The sequence below is a fragment of the Microcaecilia unicolor genome, chromosome 2 (genome assembly GCF_901765095.1).
Source record: "Microcaecilia unicolor chromosome 2, aMicUni1.1, whole genome shotgun sequence".
Classification (NCBI taxonomy): Eukaryota; Metazoa; Chordata; class Amphibia; order Gymnophiona; family Siphonopidae; genus Microcaecilia; species Microcaecilia unicolor.
The window spans coordinates 115,540,458-115,566,067 of NC_044032.1; the positions used below are offsets into that span (position 1 = coordinate 115,540,458).

At 44.2% G+C, this 25,610-nt stretch overlaps 1 protein-coding gene across 1 annotated transcript in view; it reads left to right on the top strand.

The window, feature by feature from the left end:
• The first annotated feature begins 11,010 nt into the window (after positions 1-11,010).
• LOC115463050 (arylsulfatase B-like) overlaps positions 11,011-25,610 on the top strand; it is a 188,165-nt gene continuing 173,565 nt past the window's right edge. Inside the window, exon 1 of the mRNA XM_030193236.1 lies at positions 11,011-11,538. Coding sequence (XP_030049096.1) covers positions 11,248-11,538 — 291 coding nt within the window. The 5' untranslated portion in view covers positions 11,011-11,247. The remainder of the gene's footprint in view (positions 11,539-25,610) is intronic.

Genomic DNA, 25,610 nt, shown 5'->3' on the forward strand with positions numbered 1-25,610 from the left:
TCTGGTGGACTAGTGGGCAGTTGGACTGTCCCTTTGATGATTTTGGGTGTTCCCATTACCATTGTAGATGGTTGGATTATAGGAATATAGTGTTTGTGGGGATAACTGGGTTTAATTTGGGAGGTTACAATCTCTGCAGAATACAGCTATTCACTAATTTAATATGTCCCCTCTTTAAGTGCATTACCATTGGCTGCCTATGCATTATGGATATGAATTTATAATTTTGATGTTAACACATAAAGCTTTCTATGGCAGGTCTCCTCTATCTCTTGCTGAGTTGGTTATACAGGACCTTATGGCCCGGAAGGAAGCCAAGGTCTGCATCTGATTGTAACCTGGTGGACCTAGCGCTTCCAAGGCTCACTGGGATTCTGGGATTTCACCTGTAAGAGCACATTTTTTTTTTATTTGGCACCAGTGTTATAGAATACTCTTTCCAAAGATTTGCAGACGGAAGGCTCACTACAAAGGTTTAAATGGTTGTTGAAGGCCTATTATTTTGCTATTGCCTCTGCAAAGATACCTAAAGGGAAAAGGCCTGATCATTGGAGTTCTTTTCTATTCTGTCTTTTTTGTACACTGCTTTGTTCTTGTATAAATTAGGTCGTATAGCAAATTTAATTAACATAAAGATAAACTCCACCTTGGTAAGGTTTATGCACAAATAAGGATTCACCAATATGAACCTCATAGGAATAAATTAAGGTTAGAAAAATAGAGTGGAGGAGTAGCCTAAAAGTTAGAGCAGTGGGCTGAGAATCAGGGGATCATGGCTCAGACTGTAGCTCATTGTGATCTTGGGCAAGTCACTTAGGTGCTCATTTTCAAAGCACAAAGATTTACAAAGTTCCATAGGTTACTATGGGGCTCATTTTCGAAACAGAATAACATCCAAAAATGTGTCATAAAGCACCATTTAGATGTTTTTCTTCTCACAACGTCCAAATTGGTATTGTCAAAACCTATTTTGCAGACATTTATCTATGCAGTTTGTCAGCAATGCGTCCAAATCACATGGGGGCATGTCAGGTCCATTTGAAGGCAGGATTAGGGCATGCCTAAAACTTATAAAACAAAAACGTCCAGGACTAAAACTAAGATGTTTTGGTCTAGACCTGTTTTCAGAACAAATAAGGCACAAAAAGGTGCCCTAAATGACCAGATGACCACTGAAGGGAATCAAGGGTGACCCTCCAATACCCCGCAAGTGATCACAGACCCTCCCCCCTTTCTCCCCCCCCCCAAAAAAAAATTTGAGTAAAAATATGACTTACCAACCTCTATGACAACCTCAGATGTTAAAGTTAGGTCTATTAGAGCAGCACGCAGGTCCCTGGAGTAGTGTATTAGTCGGTGTAATGCACTATGGAGTGGAGGACCCAGGTCCCTATCTCTCTCTACCTGTCAAACTTGTGGTGGAAACTGTGACCCCTCCCAAAGTCACGAAAACTCTATTGTACCCTCATATAAGTGCCCCCTTCACCTAGAAGGGCTGTTGTAATGGTGTACAGTGGGGGACAGTGTGTTTGGATGGGTTTTGGAGGGTTCAGGGGACAAGATAAGGGAGCAAAGGTGAGACATGCACCTGGGAGCATTTTCATGAAGTGCACAGAAGTACCCTCTAGGGTGCCCCATTGCTCTCCTTAGATAATCTGGGGGACCAGTCTACTAAAAATACTAGCTCCTTCTACATCCCAGTGGCATGACTCTCTATGTTTTGCACTTATTCTTTTATTTTTCAAAAATGGACCCCAAACCAAAGGGCTTCTTTTACAAAACTGCACTACTGATTCTTGGTTCGGCAAATGACAGAAAGACCATTCAATTCCTATGGGCTTCCTCTCGTTTGCTGAGCGGGAATCACTAGCGCGGCTTTGTAAGAAGCCCAAAATGTCCAAAGAACAAAACCTTATTCAAAACAGTATTTTTGGGGGGGGGGGGGGGGGGGGGGGGGAAGACATTTTTCTTTTTTGAAAATGACCTTCTTTCCTATACAGATTTTGGACATTTTGTGCAAAACGTCCAAAGTCGAACTTAGATGTCATATCGAAAATACTCTTCCACGTAACTTTGTAAGTCTAAGTGACAAAGTAACATAGAGGGGCATAATCGAACGTCGCCGGCCAAATAGATCGCCAGTGGCGCTACAGCTGGCCGGAACCGTATTATCAAAAAAGATGGCCGGCCATCTTTTTTTTCGATAATACGGTTTAGCCCGGCCAAATGCCGTGGAGTTCGCCGGGTTTGAGATGGCCGGGTTTGTTTTTCAGCAATTATGGAAAGTTATGTCGGCCATCTCTTCTTCGCATTGAATTTTAATTGCCAAACGTTAGACCATTCTTCTAGCTTCCGCAGATCTTTTTTCATGCTTTCCACTCCCTCCGGGGTGTCCACTCTGTTGCAAATCTTGGTGTCATCTGCAAAAAGGCAAACTTTACCTTGTAAGCCTTCGGCAATATCACTCACAAATATATTGAATAGAATCGGCCCCAGCACCAATCCCTGAGGCACTCCACTATTCACCTTTCTCTCCTCCGAGCGAACTCCATTTACCACCACCCTCTGGCATCTGCCCGTCAACCAGTTCCTAATCCAGTTCACCACTTCGGGTCCTATCTTCAGCCCTTCTAGTTTATTCAAGAGCCTCCTGTGGGGAACCGTGTCAAAAGGTTTGCTGAAATCTAAGTAGATTACGTCCATAGCACGTCCTTGATTTAATTCTCCGGTCACCCAGTCAAAGAATTCAATGAGATTCGTTTGGCACGATTTCCCTTTGGTAAAACCATGTTCTCTCAGATCTTGCAACTTATTGGCTTACAGGAAATTCACTATCCTTTCCTTCAGCATCGCTTCCATTACTTTTCCAATAATTGAAGTGAGGCTTACCGGCCTGTAGTTTCCAGCTTCTTCCCTATCACCACTTTTGTGAAGAGGGACCACCGCCGCCGTTCTCCAATCCCATGGAACCTCTCCCATCTCCAAGGATTTATTAAACAAATCTTTAAGAGGACCCGCCAGAACCTCTCTGAGCTCCCTTAATATCCTGGGGTGGATCCCATCCGGTCCCATTGCTTTGTCCACCTTTAAATTTTTAAGTTGTTCATACACACTAGAGAGTTGCACGGGGACAGAAATCCTACCCATCCCCGCCTGTCCCTGCTGGAATCTTACCCGTCCCCACCCATCCCCGCTGGAATCTTACCCATCCCCACCCATCCCCGCAAAAATTTAAACCATCCCAACCCGTCCCCACCCGTCCCCGCAAGAATTTAACCCATCCCCACCCATCCCCGTAAGAATTTAATAGTACATAAAAGAAAGTTCCAGTCAGCTCCCTTTCTGGATTTGAGCCACAGCACTGTAGGCAAGGAAGGAACGGAAGTTGGAACTTGGAACACTCTGGTGCGCACATGTAAGATTTGTCTCTGATTCACTGGCAGTGTGTGCTGAAAGGTCGCCACATGCACGCGCCAGTAGGTCAGGTGACATCTGATTCTCGTGCCTGTGTCAGAGCTGAGGTCTGTGCACCAGCCTGGGAGCAAAGAGGATTAATAGTAACATAGTAAGTGACAGCAAATAGACCTGAACGGTCCATCCACTCTGCCCAATAGTCACACTCATGATCAATTCATCATTAAATCAACGAGTGTGATATTATATACTTGATTATGGTCTTTCTTTCGTGTTTCTGGAACAAAGACCACAGGAGTCTATCTGGCCCCATCCTTATGTTCCAACTGCTGGAGTTGCCATCAAAGCCCACTCCAGCCTATTCATGTTCTCATTTGTGGAACACAGACCGTAAAAGTCTGTCCAGCACTGTCCTCATGTTCCAGCCACTGAAGTTGCTGTCTAAGCCCTTTCCAGCCCATCTTACACCAGATTGCCATGTATGAGACACAGAACATACAAGTCTGTCAGGTATCAGCTCTAGTTCATCACAGCCAGAGTCGCCATCTAAGTGTCACTTGAGATATCCACACACATGCAGCCATTTAAAGTTAGCTTTTATATAACTTCCATTTTCTAATTAGAGATCCTCTGTGTTCATCCCACGCCTTTTTGAATTCCGTCATCATTTGTGACTCTACCACCTCCTTAATGGAAGACTTTCCACATTTATGCTGTTAAAGCAAGGAAGAAGAGGAGGAGGAGACAGCACTCAAATAAATTGGTATTCGGTAGATGAGAGGCTAGTGCAGGTGCAGCTTACACTTCCACGGGAACCCCGCAGAACTGCTTCCATCCCCGCGGGAACCCCGCAGAACCGCTTCCGTCCCCGCGGGAACCCCGCAGAACCGCTTCCATCCCCGCGGGAACCCCGCAGGAACTGCCTCCGTCCCCGCGGGAATCCGCGGGTTCCGCGGGATTCCCGCGGACGGAAGCCGTGCAGCTCTCTAATACACACTCTCTTCCGTGAACGGTGCTATTGAAAATGTACCTCTATGTAACTTTGTAAGTCTATGTGTTTTGAAAATGAGCCTCCACACCTTCTATTACCTCGGGGACAAACTTACCCCGCTGTTTACTAAGCCACGCTAGCGGCTGCCATGCGCTAATGCTGACATGGCTTAGTAAACAGGGGCAGAAAAATATCTACTGTACCTGAATGTACACCACTTTCATGGCCTAAAGGCAGAATATAAGAAATAAATAAAGCAAGCATGAGAGCATTGAGAAACAGAAGAAACCACAAGACTGAAACACAAATGGCTACCATGACCAAGGCTGCCACAGTGTAGCATACAAGGGTGCCATCAACCAGTGGTGAAATAGAAAGCAGGGAAACCCAGCTGTAGAAATGCTGCCCCCATGTCACATGTTGCAATGCCGATCTCTGTCAGCAACAAAGGCCGCCACCAGGTACAGCACGTGGAGGGCCATAATCGAACAGGGACGACCATCTCTAAGGACGTCCCTGCGAATGGGCGGGGCATCCCGTATTATTGAAACAAGATGGGCGTCCATCTTTCGTTTCGATAATACGGTCAGGGACGCCCAATTCTCAACATTTAGGTCGACCTTAGAGATGGTCGACCTAAATGTTGAGATGGTCGTCCTTAGAGATAGGCGACCTCGGTTTTCGCTGATAATGGAAACCGAGGACGCCCATCTCAAAAACGACCAAATCCAAGGCATTTGGTCATGGGAGGAGTCTGCATTCGTAGTGCACTGGTCCCCCTCACATGCCAGGACACCAACCGGGCACCCTAGGAGGCACTGCAGTGGACTTCACAAGTTGCTCCCAGGTGCTCCATTACCTTCGGTGCTGAGACCCCCCAAACCCCCCCAAAACCCACTCCCCACAACTACACCACTACCATAGCCCTTAGGGATGAAGGGGGGCACCTACATGTGGGTACAGTGGGTTTCGGGTGGGTTTTGGAGGGCTCACATTTACCAGCACGTGTAACAGGTGGGGGGGGATGGGCCTGAAATGCACTGCCCCCACTAAAAACTGCTCCAGGTACCTGCATATTGCTGTGATGGAGCTGGGTATGACATTTGAGCCTGGCAAAAAATGTTTTTGAATTTGTTTTTTAGGGTGGGAGGGGGTTGGTGACCACTGGGGGAGTAAGGGGAGGTCATGCCCGATTCCCTCCGGTGGTCATCTGGTCAGTTCGGGCAGCTTTTCGAGTCTTGGTCGTGAAAAAAAAGGGACCAAGTAAAGTCGGCCAAATGCTCGTCAGGGATGCCCTTTTTTCCATTATCGGCCAAGGACGCCCATCTTTTAACCATGCCCCCGTCCCGCCTTCGCTATGCTGCCAACACACCCCCGTGAACTTTGGTCATCCCCGTGACGGAAAGCAGTTGAGGACGCCCAAAATCGGCTTTCGATTATGCCAATTTGGGCGACCCTGAAAGAAGGACGCCCATCTCCCGATTTGTGTCGAAAGATGGGCGCCTTTCTCTTTAGATTATGCCCCTGAAAGTGACACAAAACCACTCAAGAGGGAGCTCCAAGAAGGCATACTAACGGAAAAACGCCAGTACCTCTACAAGCATGCAAACACCCCATTCAGACGGTGCTTAACTATCCAGGGCATCAAGAAGCAGACAACCATCACTACAGGACTACTACAACGCATCCTTAAGGATGCAAGTGCACCACTGCACAAATTGTGCCGTCGGACCATAGCCAGAAGGAAGCTGCTCCTGGAAGCTCAGAAAGTACTGGGACAGCACAGGTTACCCAAAAAAACTGTCCTTAAACAGGAAAGGAGAGCTGTCAAGACCCCCTGCAGGAGGCAGGGAAATAGAGTACTGCTACTGCAACCTCAACACCAAGACACATGGGAAAGGGGAAAACACCGCGGTGACGCATATGACCTTGATACCAACCCTGACTCCAAGGCAATCTCAGGTGGAACTCATGAGGCAAACAAACCAGTACTGAGTACTGAAGCCCAATTGCCCCAAAAAACTGATGGAAGAGCAACACAAGGCTGTGTGCTCCAGGTACCCAGTGCAACCGCATCAAATAGGCAAACCAGCACTGCAAATCCCAAGTTAATAGGTGAGACTTGCCCTAATAAATAAAAGGAATAAAACGCAACTGTCAGTGACCACGCTCCAGCATGTCCCAGAGCGTGTTTCAACCCTGAAGTAGGTGAGTCTTTAACCTAGGAACAGAGAAAACAAAATAAATCCCGCAGCCAGACTAAGCGGGGGGAGGCAAAGGAGAACTAACTAGTTGGCAAGCTGCACACTCAGAGCCCTTAAAGCAGTGGGAACCGCCTGCGCCATAAGCCAAAAACAGAGGCACAGAAACTCGCCCCTGGAATGCGGGAGACAAGCTGAGAGGTTCTGCCCTGGAAAACCACTGCCAAACAAGCCTGTTTTAGTTTGGTGCAAACTGACTGTAGGTCCTAACCGCATGGCGGTGCATGCCAGAGAATGCAGAGGAACAGGCTGCCATCCTACACCAAGATCTGACCCTCCCACAAGCACTGAGGGTGTGTCTCCAGGAGGTGAGGTAAGCTTGGCTGAACTGTTTTTTTTTAACAGTTGAAGCAAACTCCTTCAAAATGGCAGCTGCAGAAGAGCAAACAGATTCCGAGCCCACCAAAACTGTAATGGTAGCCCCTTGATCAAATCCGGAGACCTCACTGACCCTGCATGGAACCAGATAGCGCCCAAACCAAATATCATGCACAGTGGAACCCATCTAACAAAACAAACCAAACTATTGACCAGACCAAATAACTTCTTGAAATTCAATTGGGCTCCACACATATATGTTTCATAATAATTGATCTTAGCTTTTTAAACCATGTTCTTATACTGACGTATCGCCTTTTGCCACTGCAATTTACAATCATCAGATTTACATTGGCTCTATTTCCTCTCTAATCTTCTACAGACTTGCTTAATCTGTAATAATTTCTGGTTAAACCATTGGAAAACTTTCTTCCTAGAATTATATTTTAACTTCTCTAGTGCTATCTCATCTAATATCATATTACTCTCTGCATCCCACTGAGGCAAAAAAGCAGTTGTCTCAGGATAGATTAACACATATCCCTAAATAGTTCTGATGTATCAAAATAATTATAAATGGGAGGAGAAAAAAACTCAAATTATAAGGGAACACTCTGTCATTGGTACAACCAGCATTAGGGAGGTCCCTTAAATCATCATGGGTAAAAACCTCCTTTACTTCAAAAGTATGGCTTCTGCTCAAAATACTTTAACAGAACCGTCTATATATTTACAAAACGGATCGTATGCACTTATCTTTTTTACTGAACAGTCTTTTAGACACCTTCCACGGCCCTATTTTGGCCCAAGTTTCTAATCCTTCCTCAGGGTCCGTGGTGTCTGACTCTCAAGATCTGTCGAGAAAACGCAAACAAACATCAGCTAAATTTCTCAAGAACATGACTTCACAAATCATTTACTTCGCTTCGTGATCCTTACACAGTGCTCTGTGATCTATTCACTTCAGCTTTGCATTGCTCAAAACATGGCTGCGCTTTATCTATGTTGACATCAGACGCCTCCAACAAACCCCTCCCTTAGAGATGTCGATCAAATGATGTCATATTGCATTCTACAGTATCACGCCAAATTTAAAATAATTTATTCCATTCTATCCTAGTATTCATACCAAAGGGATGTAATGTATGTAGCCGAAAAATCCAACGCTGTTCTTGTCTTAATTCACTAGTTGACGTTTAACTCCATACTCTTTGTTGTACAAAATACTATTTAGTCTAAAACCTGTTGATCCTAAAAAAGTAGTAGCAGCTAAACCTTCTGCATCTATCTTTTCCAGACTGTCTCTAGATGTAACAACTTTTGACAGTTTAGCGCTTTTTATTAAGTGAAAGTAAAATGAGCCAAGAATGATACAGTGTAAATGCACAATATTACAGTATCAGGTGCTATGTCTTGGTGCTAGTTTCACTGCCCATCAGTTAACAACTGAGGTGAGGGTAGCTCAGTGTCCCCCAAGCTGAACTTGGAGTATCCCCTTGCCAGTCAGGCATACACTGCATATTCATTGTGGATAACATAGGGGGGTATTTTCGATATGACTTCTAAGTCCAACTTTGGACGTTTTGCCAAAAATGTCCAAAATCTGAATAGCAAAGAAGTTCATTTAAATTAAAAAAAAAAACGTCTCTTTTTTCTGACAATACTGTTTAGAACAAGGTTTTGTAATTTGGACGTTTTGTTTTTTGGTCCATTTTTGAAAAAAAAAAAAAAAATCCAAGTGCAAAACGTACAAAATCAAGCCACTGAAATGTAGGAGGAGCCAGCATTTTTACTAGACTGATCTCCCTGGCATCCCAGGAAAGCAATAGGGCACCCTAGGGGGCACTGCAGTGGACTTCATAAAATGCTCCCAGGTACACATCTCACCATTGCTCCCTTACCTTGTCTGAAGAGCCCCCCAAAACCCACTACCCCAACTATACACCACTACCATCGCCCTTACAGGTGAAGGGGGCACCAATATGTGGGTACAGTGGGTATCTTGTGAGTTTTGGAGGGCTAACAGTTTCCTCCACAAGTGTAACAGGTAGGGGGAGGTAGAAGCCTGGGTCCACTTATCTGCAGTGCACTACACCACTATTAGACTACTCCAGAGACCTGCATGCTATTCTAATGGACCTGAGTATAACATCTGAGGATGGCATAGAGGCTGGCAAGTAATGTTTTTAATCACATTTTTTGGGAGGGTGGGAGGGGGTTAGTGACCACTGGGGGAATAAGGGGAGGTCCTCTCTGATTCCCTCCAGTGGTCATCTGGTTATTTAAGGCACCTTTTTGTGCCTTCTTTGTTATAAAAACAGGTCTAGCTCAAAACATCTTATTAGTTCTGGACAGTTTTGTTTTGTTCCATTATAGGTGAGAAACATCTTAAGTCTTACGAACGCCCAAGTCACGCCCCTCACACACCCCCTTGCGATTTGGTCACACTACTGATGGACTTCATAGAAAAATGTCTAAAAATAGGTTTTGAAAATAATGATTTGGATGTTTTTGTGAGAAAAACGTCCAAATGCTGCTTTATGCCACCTTTTAGACGTTTTTCTGTTTTGAAAATTAGCCCAATTGTAACATAGTAGGTATGTACAGTCCATCCAGTCTGCCCAACAAGATAAACTCATTACATAAAGTATGATGTGATGTTTCATATGCATACCTGACCTTGATTTGTCCTTGCCATTTTCAGGGTATAGACCGTAGATGTCTGCCCAGCACAGTCCTTGTTTAGAAGTTGTCATCAAAGACCCTGAAAAGCTCCACTCCAACCCATCCAAATCTACATGATCAGGGCACAGACCATAGAAGTCTGCCCAGCACTGGCTTTGCTTCCCAATTGCGGGTGTTGCCACCTAATCTCTGCTAAGCTTCTTTGAATCCATTCCTTCTAAACTGGATTCCTTTGTGTTTATCCCAAGCATTTTTGAATTCAGTTACCGTTTTCATCTCCACCTATTCCCGCGATATGTTGAAACTAGTAAAAATTCTAAGACACAACACCTGTATTTTAGCAAAACAAGGTGAACACATTTGTTGCAAATAGCAAGGGAAATTGCTGCTGCTGAACCAGCTTGCACAGAAATATCTGTGAGTACACCACCGACCTCTGTGTGGTCTGAAAGAATTTTTTCTGCTGCTGGACAAATTATAGCTACAAAATGTAGGGCCCAAACTAACTTTGCTTTTGACATTATGTAAGACTGCCTGCTCACGAGTTGTTCAATTGCTGCTGACAAATTGTAAGGCGAAAGTTGTTGGCTTCACAAAAATATAACTCACCTACTCAACTCATTTCCATACTAGCCTTAAAGAACTGAATCGAATCAGATGGAAAAATCAATTCATATGAGTGAATCAAATCAAAACCTTTTGACTGAATCGGACGCTTGTTGTTGGGGGGCCGGGAGGTAGGCTTCTGTGGGTGCAGAGCATGTTTACCTTTAATTCATAAGAGCTGTCATAAAGGTATATGAGGGTCACATATGAAGCATGTCATCATCAGTCATCTATGCATTGTCCGTCAAGTGTGTTCGAACTGAAAAAAGGTTGAGAAGCACTGGTATTGTGTATAATTTTTCTCCATCATGTGCCAAAGCGCAAAGCGGCTATGAACAAAAGTGTCACTGTTCGGATTCAAAATACTACTACTACTACTAAAATTGGGTTATAAATCCAATTGTTAGTTACCACCTTAATGATTATCTGAAACAAGCCAAAAATAAATAAATATATAAACACTAAGCTAAACTCCCTCACTAACAGGAGTCATTACCCCACCAAGCCACAGGACGAAGGGGCGTCTTTTTTTCTGGTTTAGTTCCCTTTCTGCACGATTCAATCGTGCAGAAAGGGAACTAAACCAGAAAAAAAGACGCCCCTTCGCGATCCTCCAACCGGTGGGGAGGAGGAGGAGGGAGGAGAATGGCAGAGGAAGTGTTTGATAGGCTGAAACGAATGTAAATTGCTGCCTGGCAGCCTTTAGCGCCGCCCCCTCGAGGACCGTGTTGCTGCTCGCTCCGGGAGCGGGCTTTGTTGTATGTTGTCTGTAGCTAGGGCGATTGCAGTGAATTTTTTTATGCCCTATGTAAACAGAGCTTTTTCTTCACTTCTGTTTGTGCGGGGATACAAATTGTAAAGCACGTTGCTACCTGATGATAGTTGCTGCTTACGGTTAGTTTTCAGTGCCCTGACGTTGCAAACCCTTCCTGGTTGTCTTGCAGTAACTTTTCTCTGAGGCTGACAGCCGCAATGGTAGCAGCAGGTAGAGGGGGTCAGGGGTACCTACCTTGCCTCCTCCTGTCTTGCCTCTCGTATTACTTGGTGCTGCCCCCCGCCTGCCTGCAGCCCTCACCTCCGCCGCCTAACATCGTCTTCATCCTGGCCGATGACCTCGGGTGGAACGATGTGAGCTTTCACGGCTCCGAGATTAAAACCCCCAATCTGGATAAACTCTTAGCCCAGGGGGTCCTGCTCGATAACTACTACATTCAGCCCCTGTGCACCCCGTCTCGGAGCCAACTGATGACCGGCAGGTATCAGGTAGGTGTGAAGCGGAAGTGCCGCTCATTTCTGACAGCTGGTCAGGGCAAAACTATATAGAACTCGTTTTCCCTCTTATTCGCTACCTGTATTTGTACCGTTGCAGTTCCAAGGATCGAAGAGTCGAGGCGATAGTAAAACGAAACGTTTCATATACTGTAGTGGTAGTCACTGTTAGTCTTTCTCTTGAGCATGTGATTTGTGCTGGACAGTAATGTCATGTGACTGATGCCTCAGAAGACATGCTAACTATGGGCAGAAAAGTAGAATTAGAGCCAATGGTGGTATAAACTACAGTTAATGTGATTAAGTATATGATTCATGTCATGGTAAATACCGTATCATAAACAGCAATCAATGCACGTTAAAACCCTATAGCGAATGTTAATTGCGCCTAACATGAGTTATTTTATAATAACACTAGCCGTTAAGCCCGTAACAACGGGCTAGTTTTTTGTTTTCCTATGGCCTCCCCCCCCCCCCCCCCCGTCCACCTCCCCTGCCCTCCTCCCTATTGGGCTGTACTGCTGGTGGAGGCGGGGCTTGGACTTCTATACTCTACTGCGCATTTGCAGGTGAGTCGGTCACTTGCTGTTTATATGTTTGATAGTAACATAGTAGATGACGGTAGAAAAAGACCTGCACGGTCCATCCAGTCTGCCCAACAAGATAATTTCATGTTGGTAAAACAGGTTGGCAAAACAGAAAAAGAAAAGCAGCAAAAGAGGAAGCCATCCAGAGGCAAGCAGGAGCACTACATAGTTTTATCAAACAATTAAAAGTGACTGGTGAGCGCTCTCAGGAGGAGGAAGACCCCCAACCAAGTACAAGTACCTCTGGAGCAAGCCCATCGAAGAAAGTCATTGCCAACCAACAATCAGAAGTTTCCACATTTACTCACTGATGATGATGATTGTTCGAAAGGTGCAGCAATGAAGATGGAAAAGCACAGTGGGCTTTTCCATGCACTTTAGGTACCTTTGAGGAAGAACAGCTTAGGCCAGAGTCATCATTAGCTTCATCAACTTCAGATTCATTGGTACTTGAGCTATCTGATTCAGCAAAATGGCCAAAACTCACTGACAAAAATAATTATTCTCACAGAATCAGGACCTGTTCAAAAGAAAGGCATTTTGTATCCCGCAAACTCTAGTGGACGCAAGTTCAGCAATGTATACTACAACCGGAAAATGGTGAACTACTGCCAAGACCATGGTTACTGTACTCAGTTTCCACAGATCACGTGTTCTGTTTCCGCTGCAAACTGTTTTCACCAACAGATCCAAGTGAATCATCCAGTAGTTTTATATCGACTGGCTACAACAACTGGAGGAGTGTATCCAAAGCACTGCATACACATGAAACAAGTCTAGCTCATATGAAACATTCAAAAATGTGGATCGACTTCAGAAAGGATCTCAAAAACAAAACTACACTTGATTCACAGCATCAAAGGCTGTATGAGCTAGAAAAAAAAACATTGGTCAGATGTAATTGAAAGGCTCATCGAAATAATCAAATTTCTTGGATCTCAATGTCTGGCTCTATGAGGCTCATCTGATAAGCTTTTTGAAAGAAATAACGGCAACTTTCTTAAACTGGTTGAACTGTTTGGAAAGTTTGATTCTGACATTGTAACAGAATCTTCGGCTAAGTAAATCAGGAGACAAGAGGCAAATGGTTCCGAAGACAAGGCAGCTTTATTGCTAGCAATGAACAGTACTGAATTCAGTCTCAGGATACTGCGTCACGAGCGTCACCTGACACTCGTTCTTATACAGATTACTGGTCATGCGCATAAAACGCACCATACATCACACATACACATGCGCAGTACAGGCACATGCGCAATACATTAGTAGTTCTGTAGTTCTCACAGAGAAAAGATACGTCAGTTTCATAGCTTTCATAGAAATTGTTACTTTGCAAGAAATGTAACTTATTGCAGTGTTCCAGCACATTTACACAATACAGCCTCTATGCATGGATCACGAGACTGCGCTGGCAGAGCCAGCTGCCTTCCCTACAACCCTAAATTGCTGACTACTACAACTTGTTATCTAGCTGCTGGTTAACAAATACATACTACTAGTAAAAGTCCAAACTGCACAGGTTTAGGTCTTAGTCTAGGCTCATTATATGTAAGCTGAGATTTTGGTACAAAGCAAAGGTGCAAGTGTGAATGCAAAGTCCAAATAGAAAATCCTGTTAGTACAAAAGTCCAGATAAAGTAAACAGTGTGTAACGCTGTTTATCTAATGTGTCTGCATCCTGTCCCAAACAGTTATCTATCTAGCTAGCAGGAGCTGACAGTTAATGGTTAAGGCACAATACAAGAAGATGCAAATGTTCAGTCAACATTCAAGTATAAAGTATGCCACAAAGAAGGCAAAGTCCATAAGTTGTGTGCAAAGAGCAAAGTCCATAGGTAGTATGCACAGAGCTTGAGGTTGTCCTGCCAGTCTAGTGATGGCTGCAGGCCGTGTACAGTGTTCGCTTGTCCACTCCTACATCATGGCAGCACATATAAGGAGGGCTATAAAACAGGAATCCAAAATCTATTATTTGAGCAAGCGCATACAAAATGAAATTATTACACTTTTGGGCAATGCCATCACTGAGAAGATCTTATCTGAAATCAAGATAGCAAAGTACTATTCTATAATATTGGACTGTACACCAGATGTCAGTCACACTGAGCAGATGACTGTTATTATTTGCTTTGTTAACTGCAAAGAAGGAAATGTAGACATTGAAGAACATTTCCTAGGCTTTCTAGAAGTTCATGACTCAACTGGAGAGAGTTTATGTGACACTGTTATCAATCAACTGCGCACCTGGAATCTTAATATTGGTGATATAAGAGGTCAAAGCTACGACAATGGAGCCAATATGAGAGGGAAAAGAAATGGGCTGCAGAGGCTGATTTTAAACATGAACCCTCGTGCTTTCTACATTCCATGTGGAGCTCACAGCCTGAACTTAGTTGTAAATGATGCTGCTAAAGTGAATCATGAGACCATTGGCTTCTTTGGAACAGTTCAAGAGTTATATAAGTTTTTCTCATCATCAACGAAGCGCTGGGCAGTTCTCATGAAGCATGTTCCCTCTCTGACATTGAAACCTCTTTCAGAAACTCGGGAAAGTTGCATTGATGCTCTGCAGCCACTCAGGCACCAAATTGGAGAAATCTATGATGCTCTGTATGAGATTCTTAGTGATGAGAAATATGACAACGAATCAAAATATGGAGCGCATATTTTGAGCACCAAGTTGAAGGATTTCCAGCTCTTGTGTTCCCTCATCCTGTGGCATGACCTGTTGAATCATATTAATCCAGTCAGTAAGATTCTTCAGAGTACAAGTGAAAATGTTGCAACTGCTTTGACAGCCATTGACAACTTAAAAACCTTTATTTCTAACTACCGTACTGATTCCAGATATGAGTCATTGCTTCAAACTGCTCGGCAAATTTGTCATGAAGTTGAGGGAGAACCAGAGTTCAAAGCCACTGTTCAAATCCGTTGGAGGAAAAGGACTACACAGTTCCAGTATGAACAAGAAGATAAATCGCCTCAATCATCTGAGAATAAATTTTGTGTAAATTTTTTCTTTACAATTTTGGATGTTGCAATGACTTCCCTCAATGAAAGATTTGATCAGTTACAACAACACTACAATCAATTCAAATTGCTGTACAACATAAATAAACTTGCCGACACTGATCATGAACAGCTCCAACAGTATTGCAATGATTTGCAACTTCATTTATCAGATGGTGATAATAAGGACATCAATGGAACTGAACTGTATGATGAACTGTGTGCCTTTAAAGATCTGTTTAAGACCGAATTGAATCATTTTCATAATCTGCAAGAAGAATGACATCATTCCCAAAGGACTGAGGATCAAAAATCCTTTGGCTACCACTTACAATTCTGACTATGCAGAGAAAATCTGCAAACGCACTAGTCAGAAACTAAAAAATGAACTCATACATCAACTCTACAAGAAAAAGAGAATAATACAAACCCAAAGGGATGAAATCATGAGGAACATGGAGGAACTCCATCCACACCGTAGGAACCAACTTAAAGAGGACCTACATAACATCCAGAGAGAAAAACAACACATGGCTATCCGCAAGAAAGAAATAAAGCTGTGTTTTCTCCTGCAGAATCACAGAGAGAAAAACAGCCTATATTTGGATAACTACAGCTCTGCAGAAACAACATCCCCAGAGACCTTGGAGACACTTGGATATACATCTGAGGCATCTGAAAATCAGAGCCCAAACAAACCAAGGAATACTGATCACACCTTTAGAGATGCAGATCAGATGGGTATAATAAACCTCTCGAACCATCAATTATCACAGCATGAAGTCTCTGTACTTGCCAAAGGACTTTCTTTTTGCCCATCCAGCAAACTTGATGAAATCCAACTAGATTCAGACCTAGAAGAATTCTTCAGAAAAATGCGTCTTAGAGCACATTTCCACAATAGAGGGACACCAAACCAGGGGCGTAGCTACGGGTGGGCCCAGCCCACCCAATTTCAGCCCAGGCCCGCCCAGCGCCAGCCCCAGCACCCATTGCCGGCCACTGCTGCTTTTCTTGTTGAGCAGCAGGGCCGGCGCTACAAAAAGAAGAAGCGCTAACGGCGCTAAGCACGAGAAATGTTTAAAAAAAAAAAAAAAAAGCGCGGCACCGGCAGGCACTGTCTCGGCAGCCTTGAGGCATTGGCTGCTGAGGCATTGGCTGCTGGCTCGCAGGCTCCTCCCGTCTGCGGGAGGAGCCTGTGAGCCAGCAGCCAATGCCTCAGCAGCCAATGCCTCAAGGCTGCCGAGACAGTGCCTGCCGGTGCCGCGCTTTTTTTTTTTGTTAACATTTCTCGTCCTACGGTCCTTAGCGCCGTTAGCGCTTCTTCTTTTTGTAGCGCCGGCCCTGCTGCTCAACAGGAAAAGCAGCAGTGGCCGGCAATGGGAGCTGGCGCTGGCATGCAGGGCGGGCCTCGTCGAAGAAAAGAGGGAAAACATGGAAGGATGGGGAGAAAAGAGGGAAAACAGATGGAAGGATGCAGAGAATGAGGGAAAACATGGAAGGATGGGGAGAAAAGAGGGAAAACAAATGGAAGGATGGCAGAGAATGAGGGAAAACATGGAAGGATGGGGAGAAAGAGGGAAAACTTGGAAGGATGGGGAGAAAAGAGGGAAAAAAGATGGAAGGATGGCAGAGAATGAGGGAAAACATGGAAGGATGGGGAGAAAGAGGGAAAACATGGAAGGATGGGGAGAAAAGATAGAAAACAGATGGAAGGATGGGGAGAGAAAGAGGGAAAACAGATGGATGGAGAGAGAGACTCTGGATGGAAGGATGGGGAGAGAAAGGGGAGAGACTGGAAGGATGCAGAGAAAGGTGAGAGACTGGAAGGATGTGGAGAGAGAAGGGACACTGAACAGAAAAGGGTAGAGTGATACAGAGACACTGGTTAGAAAGAGGGAGAGAGACATTAGATGGAAGGATCAGGAGAGAGGATAGATGGATGGAAGGATGGGGAGAGAAAGAGGGAAGACGCTGGATGGAAGGGTAGGGAGAAAGAGGTGACACTGGACGGAAGGATGCAGAAAGAAAGGGGAGACTACTGGAAGGATGGGGAGAGAGAGGGGAGACTGGAAGGATGGGGAGAGAAAGAAGAGAGCTGCTGGATGGAAAAGGAGAGTAGTGAAAGACTGGAGAATAAGAGGAAGGGGCATGGGGAGAACAAGGGTGAGAAAAAGATGAAAAGCCATAAGTAGATGAAGGAAATTAAAGAATGGATAGTAAGAATGAATTAAATCAGGACAGAGAGAGAGAGGCAGAAAAATATTGAAGAACGCAAAGAAAAAGGAGAGAAAAATGAGAAATGGCCAGGAAACCGTGGCAGAAGAGTTAAGGGAAAACGAAGGAAAGCAGAATCTAGAGACTGGGAGCGACACAATGAGAAAAAGTAAATGGCCATACAAGAAAGGTAAAGAAAATAATTTTATTTTTAATTTAGGATAAAGTAATATGGTACCTGTGTTAATGAAGTTTCAGAGACCTATACTTCCTTCCTTAGGTCAGACGAGGATACCGTAACAGCATTATACTGACCTGAGGCAGGAGGTTTTGGCCTCTGAAAGCTCATTGAAAAGGGTGTTAGGCTATTAAATAAATTTTCTGAAATCTGATGCACTGAAAAGCAGCACTTTACCCTGTGTGACAAATGCATCTGATTAGCGTGACTAAATTTTGTTGGGGGAGGGGGGTAGAGAGAAAATTTTGTGCCCACCCACTTTGGGTTCAGGCCCATCCAAAATTGGCAGTCTGGCTACGCCACTGCACCAAACAGACCAGAATACAGTCTTAAACAAAAGAACACTTATTTCACCCCACAGGAGGGACAAAACTGCAAGCTGGATAATTACATAGAAAGTTTCAGACATAAGGTTAAATCACAACTTTCCAACAAACAAAAAAGAATTCTGTACAATCTTACCCCACCAGAAAGAGCAGCCATAAGAACTCTACAAACTAACGAACGCATTATCATCAAACCCGCAGACAAAGGAGGCGCAGTGGTAATTACGGACACACAAAAATACATTGAAGAGGGACACAGACAGCTCTCAGACAATAAATACTACAGGAAACTAACTGAGGACCCCACACAGGATTATACAAAGCAGCTAAAAGACCTTATCAGAACATTTCCTACATAAGCACAGCCACATATGAAGAAACTCATACCAAACCAGCCTTCTGTGGGCACATTCTACATGCTACCCCAAATCCACAAACCTGGAAACCCTGGCAGACCAATCATATCAGGTATTGGCATGCTCACGGAGGAAATATCTGGACTCTTAGAGGGAATCCTGAAACCTCTCGTGCACAAAACTAACAGCTTCATACAAGACACCACAGACTTTCTGAATAAATTGAAAAATATCAAGCAATTACCACCAAACACCCTTCTGGTCACGATGGATGTAGAATCACTATACAGCAACATTCCACATGCGGATGGCATAGCTGCATGTGGAAGACTCCTAAAAAAATCCACACTGGACCATCAGTACTCACCAGAAACTATTACAAAATTAATCAAATTTATTTTAACTCACAACTACTTCCGCTTTAACAATATCTATCTACAAGCAATGGGCACCAGGACAGCACCCCAATATGCCAACCTTTTTATGGCTGAGCTGGAAGAGACATTTCTGAATACATACCAGCCCAAACCTCTAAAATACTACCGGTACATCGATGACATTTTTATGATTTGGACGGAGGGGGAAGAAACTCTGAAACAATTTTACTATTCCTTCAATTCATACCATCCTACAATTAGATTCAAAATTGACTACTCCCCAGAAAAAGTCAATTTTTTGGACACCACAGTCTCAATCAGTGATGGTTGTATATCAAACATCTATATACAAGAAACCCACAGACAGATGCAGCTACATCCACAACTCCAGCTTCCATCCTTCACATACAAAAAGATCCATTATTTACAGCCAAGCTACAAGATACCACCGTATCTGCTCGGACCCAGGGGATAGAGACAGACACCTTGAAACCCTGACTGCATCCTTCAAACAGGCTACAACCCCAAAATAATCTCCAAGAAGATTGCCTCCTCCCTCAAAACACCCAGGGAAAATCTGCTACAGTATAAAGAAAAAAAAGCCACAGACAGAATCCCCCTTGTAGTGACATACAATCCAGAGCTGGAGAAGCTGAGGAAAATCATAAGAGACCTACAGCCTCTACTCCAGGAAGATGAATTACTGAAAGAGAGATTCCCATCCCCACCAGTGCTGGCCTTTCGACAGCCACCCAACTTAAAACACAAGCTTATCAGAAGTAACCTCCCAACACAGACTGAAAATGAAGCGAAAGGCACATTTCCCTGCAACAGATCCAGCTGCAAGCTATGCCAAAACATCTCACAGGACCCCACAGTCATTCACAAGGGAAAATATTCAACATAAAAGAATCTTTCACATGCTCATCTTCCAATGTGGTATATATCATTCAGTGTAAAAAATGTAACGAAGGATGCTATATTGGAGAAACGGGCCAAATGCTTAAGACAAGATTTAACTTGCAAAGACACCACATGAAGACAGCCGGTGCCAGTCGGGTGCCCACCCCTGTGGGACAACACTTTACAGGACCAGAACACTGCACCAGTGATTTCATAGTAAGAATCTTGAAAGGTAATTTTAAAATAATACAAGAACGTAAGACCTTTGAAGTCAGAATGATTGAATATTTTGACACCCTACAGACAGGACTTAACAAAGATCTGGGTTTTCTAGCACATTATAAACCATAAGGTTGTATTTCTCTGTTGTATTTCTCTTGTTTATCACCCTCCTCTTACCTACCTACACCCATCCTATTAGAATATCAATGAAATGCTTTGATGTCCCCATGCATACCTCCTACCCACCCCCTCCCTCCCACTCTGCCAGACTGTCAAAGTAATACTTGGATGTTTCACTATCTGCTACTACATTTGCTTTTTTCCGATCTGACGAAGAAGGGCAACCTTCGAAAGCTAATCAAGAAATGTATTAAGTTATGTCCAATAAAAAAGGTATCATCTTATTTTCTTTTCCATGTTTTATTTTGATTGATTTCTATTGATAACCTTTAAGAGTGGACTAACACGGCTACAACACCTCTCTACTTAAGATGGAACATAATCCTTTGGAAACTCTAAAATTTTGTTCTATCAAACAGCCTCCCATTCCCAAATGTGAGCATTATTCTAAGAATATTGCTGACAATTCCTGTCAGTGTGGCAAGTGGTGAGCGATCATTTTCACGGTTAAAAATCATAAAAAATTATTTGCGATCAAGTATTTTGCAAGAAAGGCTTGTAAGCCTTGCCTTGATTGCTATTGAGAATGATATATGTGCCCAGTTAGATATCAATGATTTAATTGCTAATTTTGTGAACATGAAAGCATGGAAAGCTAAGTGGTTGTAACTTGTAAGGGAGCCCCGGAAAGAAAAAAATAGTTCATGCCAATATGGGGCCGATATATACAAGGACTTAGTCCACGGGGGCGAAGTTTGCTCCTTAACCTATTGTGAGTTGCCTTGGAAGTACACATGTTCTGAAGTTTAAACCCACTATCCCCAATATTGGTTGGCACACACAGAGGGAAGGAGGGAGGGTGGAAGAGAGGGTAGGGAGGAGGGGGGAAAAGTATAAAAATTGATGATGGTCTGTTCAGTACTTATATGTGATGTCTCATTGTACTGTTGAAGTTTTATATTTGATGGTATCTGTTATACCATTTTCCTCATCAATAAAAATGTTGAAACATAAATAAGTGGTTGTAAACCCTTTATTTGTTCAGCAATCCCACAAAGATGCACTCCATCTCTTTCCGCTCCTCCTATTTCCTTTGCATCTTGTGCTCCCTCTGCCTGCTGTTCTTCACCTTTTAAGGCACTGGGCTGAAAAAGGGGACAGGGTGGGAGAAGAGAGAATGAAGATGCTAGAGGAGTGGGGGGGGGGGGGGGGGGGGGGGCGCCACAGACCCTAGGACTGGCCCTGATAAAAAGTCTTTACCTCTCATGGTCTGTAGATTAATTCTTGATATTAGATATTTAGCAGCACTGAAACTGCATGGCCTGTGTGTGTCTTCACAAGTATATCTCCACCAACAAATAAATAGAATGAAACCTGACATGTGGGAAAAACTGGCTAAAAGACACATGAAATTTGAACTGGGCCAAATAACATGACAGATTCTTCCCCTCCCCCAAAAATAGCTCAATGCATTTCTATAGGAGAAGGAATTCCAGCTTCTGTATCATAGGAACTTACATCTGGTGAACAGAATTCCTCTTTCAAACTGTTGCACCCTGTTTATTTTCCTGTTTCCCGAAACTCCTCCACTTCCCAAAACTCTCCCCCCAAAATCATGTCCCTGCAACTTGCCTACCACTCTGAAAACTGCCATAAACTTACCCCCTCCACTGCCTCACCATCTTGCAAATGGCCCCAGCCTCCACAACTGCCCTCTTGCAACTGCCCCACCCCCAGAAACCATCCTCCTTCAACTGTCCCACCCTCAAAACCAACTCCCCCTCAACTGTCTCAACACACACACACACACAGAAGGGTTGTAAAGAATTCCACGAACAATGCTTTGCATGCTTTCTCAACTTGTTTAATAATAGCAGACCAACGGGAATAATTGATACTCTTAGCCGTTGCAAAGTAAGTGCAAATTTATTGTAAGTTAGTGACATGTTTATCCACTCCTACCCTAGCTGAGATAATATTTAACCATCTCTCTGACCTCACGTGCAACTTTCTTCAAATCAATCACCTTACTTTCTAATGCTTCCTAACTTCTTACTCATCTATATGTTACAACTTTGCCTTACCCCTCACTACCAAATATCATGTTCTAGTACATATTGAGGCATATTTTCAAAGCACTTTGGGAGGCTAAGTTCCATAGGTTTCTATGGAACTTTGGGAGGCTAAGTGCTTTGAAAATATGCCTCCTTGTGTTATTGCAAGTAGTATACCATGCCATACTTTGTATTGTTCTTCAAATATTTTTACTGCTCTAATTGCCTACAGCTCATGTTTGATCTATTCTTACTGTACACCGCCTTGAGTGAATTCCTTCAAAAAGGTAGTAAATAAATCCTAATAAAATAAAAAATTCCACAGAAAATTTTCCTGTGGTAAAATAATGTTGAAAGTAGGGGCGCATAGGCGCCCCGTATAAGAGGCTTGGGGAGGCTAAGCCTCCCTAGCCAGCCCAATCGTGGACTTCCCTTGGCTGCTAGGTGGGGCGCAAGGGGAGTGGTCGCTCCCCCAAACAGATCTTAGTGACCGGTCTCTGCCTCCTCCCGCGTGAGTCTTGCACCTTCCCCCCATCCGCTGGTCACTCCGGCCTGACGCGTTCTTCCTCCGATGCCGGCAATTCACATAGCCAGCCTTAATCTGCCTGCATCGGAGCCTCTCCCTCAGATGCGTCCCACCTCTGCGTAAGACAGGAAGTTGCATTACAGGAGGCGGGACGCGTCTGAGGGAGAGGCTCCGAAGCAGGCAGATTAAGGCTGGCTATGTGAATCGCCGGCGTCGGAGGGAGAATGCCTCAGGCCGGAGTGACTACGCGGATGGGTGTGAGCGGATGGAAGAGACAGGACCCTGGGGGGGGGAAGCGAAAGCTACGGATGGCTGGAGGGGGGGGGGGCGAGGAAGGCTGCTGGACATGGGTGGATGGAGGGGAGAGCAGGGTTGCTGGACATGGGTGGGTGGATGGAGGGGAGGGCAGGGGGAGAGGAGGGTTGCTGCACATGGGTAGATGGAGGGGAGGGCAGGGGGGAGAGGAGGGTTGCTGGACATGGGTGGATGGAGGGCAGGGGGAGGGGAGGGTTGGTGGATGGGTGGGTGGAGGGCAGGGGAGAGAAAGGTTGCTGGACATGGGTGGGTGGATGGAGAGGAGGGTTGCTGGACATGGATGGAGGAGAGGGAAGGGAGAGAGAAGAAATGTTGGACATGGACGGAGGGGGAGGGAGGAGTGAGGAAGGAGATGAGATGAGGGAAAAGGAAGAGAGTAGAAAAACTGCACATGGATGAAGAAAATAGGCAGAAGCTGGATCCACTGGACAGTCAAGTCTGCGGAGGACCCAGCTTTTACTTACGGATGTAGGACAAGAAATGAAGAAGAAAGGCGAATAGTAAAGAAATAAATGGAAAGGAAGCCCTGGAAACGGAGTTAAGAGGACAGATAGCAGCAGAATCAGATACTGGGCCAGCATGATCAGAAAAACAAAGTCACTAGTCAACAAAGGTAGAAAAGATCATTTTATTTTCATTATAGTGTTTGGAATATGTCCAATTTAAGAATCAGGTGCTCAACATTAAAAGTTTATATTTATTTACGGCATTTTATCCCACATTAAACATGAATTAGTGTGTTTTGTGGCTGTACATGAGAATTGTGATATTATGATCTCTTGTTTTATATTGTTGAGGGTCTGCATTTTCCATATGGGTGGTATATTGGTGTATTAGGTTCTGCCCAGTGTAATATTTATGGTACAGTAAGGTTCTGAGTGTGTTTTTGCACAAAGTTGTGCATAGTGTTTTGCAGTTGAGTGATTGTGGTTAGTATATGCTTTGAGCAACCACTTTATTCTTTGATATATGATACATATCTAATATACTTTTATTTTTATTTTCTTTTTCTGTGTGTTATCAGACAATTATGGATTTAAGCTCCTCCCCAAACAGTTGGGCTACCGACCGCGTATGTAGGGGCGTATACAGTCACGGTTTACGCGGCTGAAGGCGTTCTATAAACGAGCTGTTCAAACAGCGGTTAATATATCCTGACTGTTTATTCCACATCCTTGTCAACTAATCATTTTGCTGACCTATAGGAGTCCCTTGACCCCTGATGCAGGCGTTTGTACGCCGAAACACGGACCGTGTCGGGTCTTCATTATAAATAAAGGACTACATTTTTATCAATCCTGAAGGCCCAGTGTTTGCTTTGTTTGTTTGAAAGTAGGGGCGTAGACAGAAGTTAATTTTTGTGGGTTCCCAAAGGTGGACTAAGGAGGCCTGGTATTCTCCCCCCCCCCCCCCCCCCCCCGCAGCTGCAGCCACCGCTGCAATAAAATATTACCTTTGCTGGGACCGAAGACGTCTCCTGCCTGAGTTGTGCCTATGCTGAATGAGCAGCACTTAATTCAGGAGGCAAGCTTTGGTCGCTAATGTCTGCTCCCCATGCATGCTCAGTTAGACCACCATCTTTAAAGGCTTTATATCGGTCAATCCACTCAACTACATCACCTCATGCATGAAAAATGTTCGCTTCTTCAAACACTTTAATGCCTTATTTTCGTTCAAGATCATCCCTCTATGGAACTCTCTACCTACCTCAATCTGGCTAGAACTCTCCTATCTCACCTTTTAGAAAAAAAACTGAAAACCTACTTATTCAACGACTAACAAACTACGAGAAACCATGCACTACTCTAAAGGTTACCGACTAACTTGTGCAATATGAAACATGTTTATAGAAAATATAAAGTCAGCGTAATATGTTTAAGCAGACTGTATAATTGTTCTTTTACTAATTGTGTAACATCTCCAACCCACTGATATAATCCAAAGGAAAACCATTTAACCTGATGTGAAACGTAGTGAACCCTTTGTGGGGATACAGCAGTATACAAATAATAAATTGATATTGATATTGAAGTGCTGCTCATTCAGCACAGGCACGACTCAAGCAGGAAACGTCTTCGGCTGGTGGGGCTTCACATTCCTGCCTACAACAAAAGCAGAGGAGGCCCGAGCCAATGGTGAGGGGGCCCAGGCCTCTAAGGCCCCCTCCCATGGCTATGCCATTGGTCCAGAGTGCTAGGTTTAGCTGTTTTTCTTCCCTGCTCCTTCAGCATTGTACAGGTAGGAGATAATTTTATAAGGTGATGCCTGGATCTAGGTATGAACAACACATGTAAATATCAGTATTTTAGTCATTCATGTGCATAAGTGGTAACATTTACGTGCAGATGACCTCTTTATAAAATGCTGACAAGCATAAAAGTGTGCACATTGTTTGTAGGGTGTGTATTTTCACTGTGTAAGCAGGGACATATTTATTCAAGATATTTGTGTTGCCTACGCACCCCCTCCGCCCAAGGGCGGACTGACAGTGATCTGGGCCCCTGGGCAGAAAGGGTCATTGGAGCTCCCCCAGGCCCCCCACAGCTGCTGCATCTATCTTTGTTCCAGCACCCCCTACCTTGAAGAGCCCTGGTGGTCTAGTGGCCTCTTCAGGGGCAAGAAATAACCCCACTCTTTCCTACCTGCCGCTGCTACTCTCCCCGGTGCCACCGCTTCTTCTTAATGGCTGTCGAGGCTTTCTGCTGTGCATGTGCCTGAGTGAAATTTGAGGGTGTAAATTGCAGAACTGAGGGCTTACTTGTTCTTCCTGTTTCATGGACTCGACTGCTCAAATGATCTTGTGATGAGGATAATAA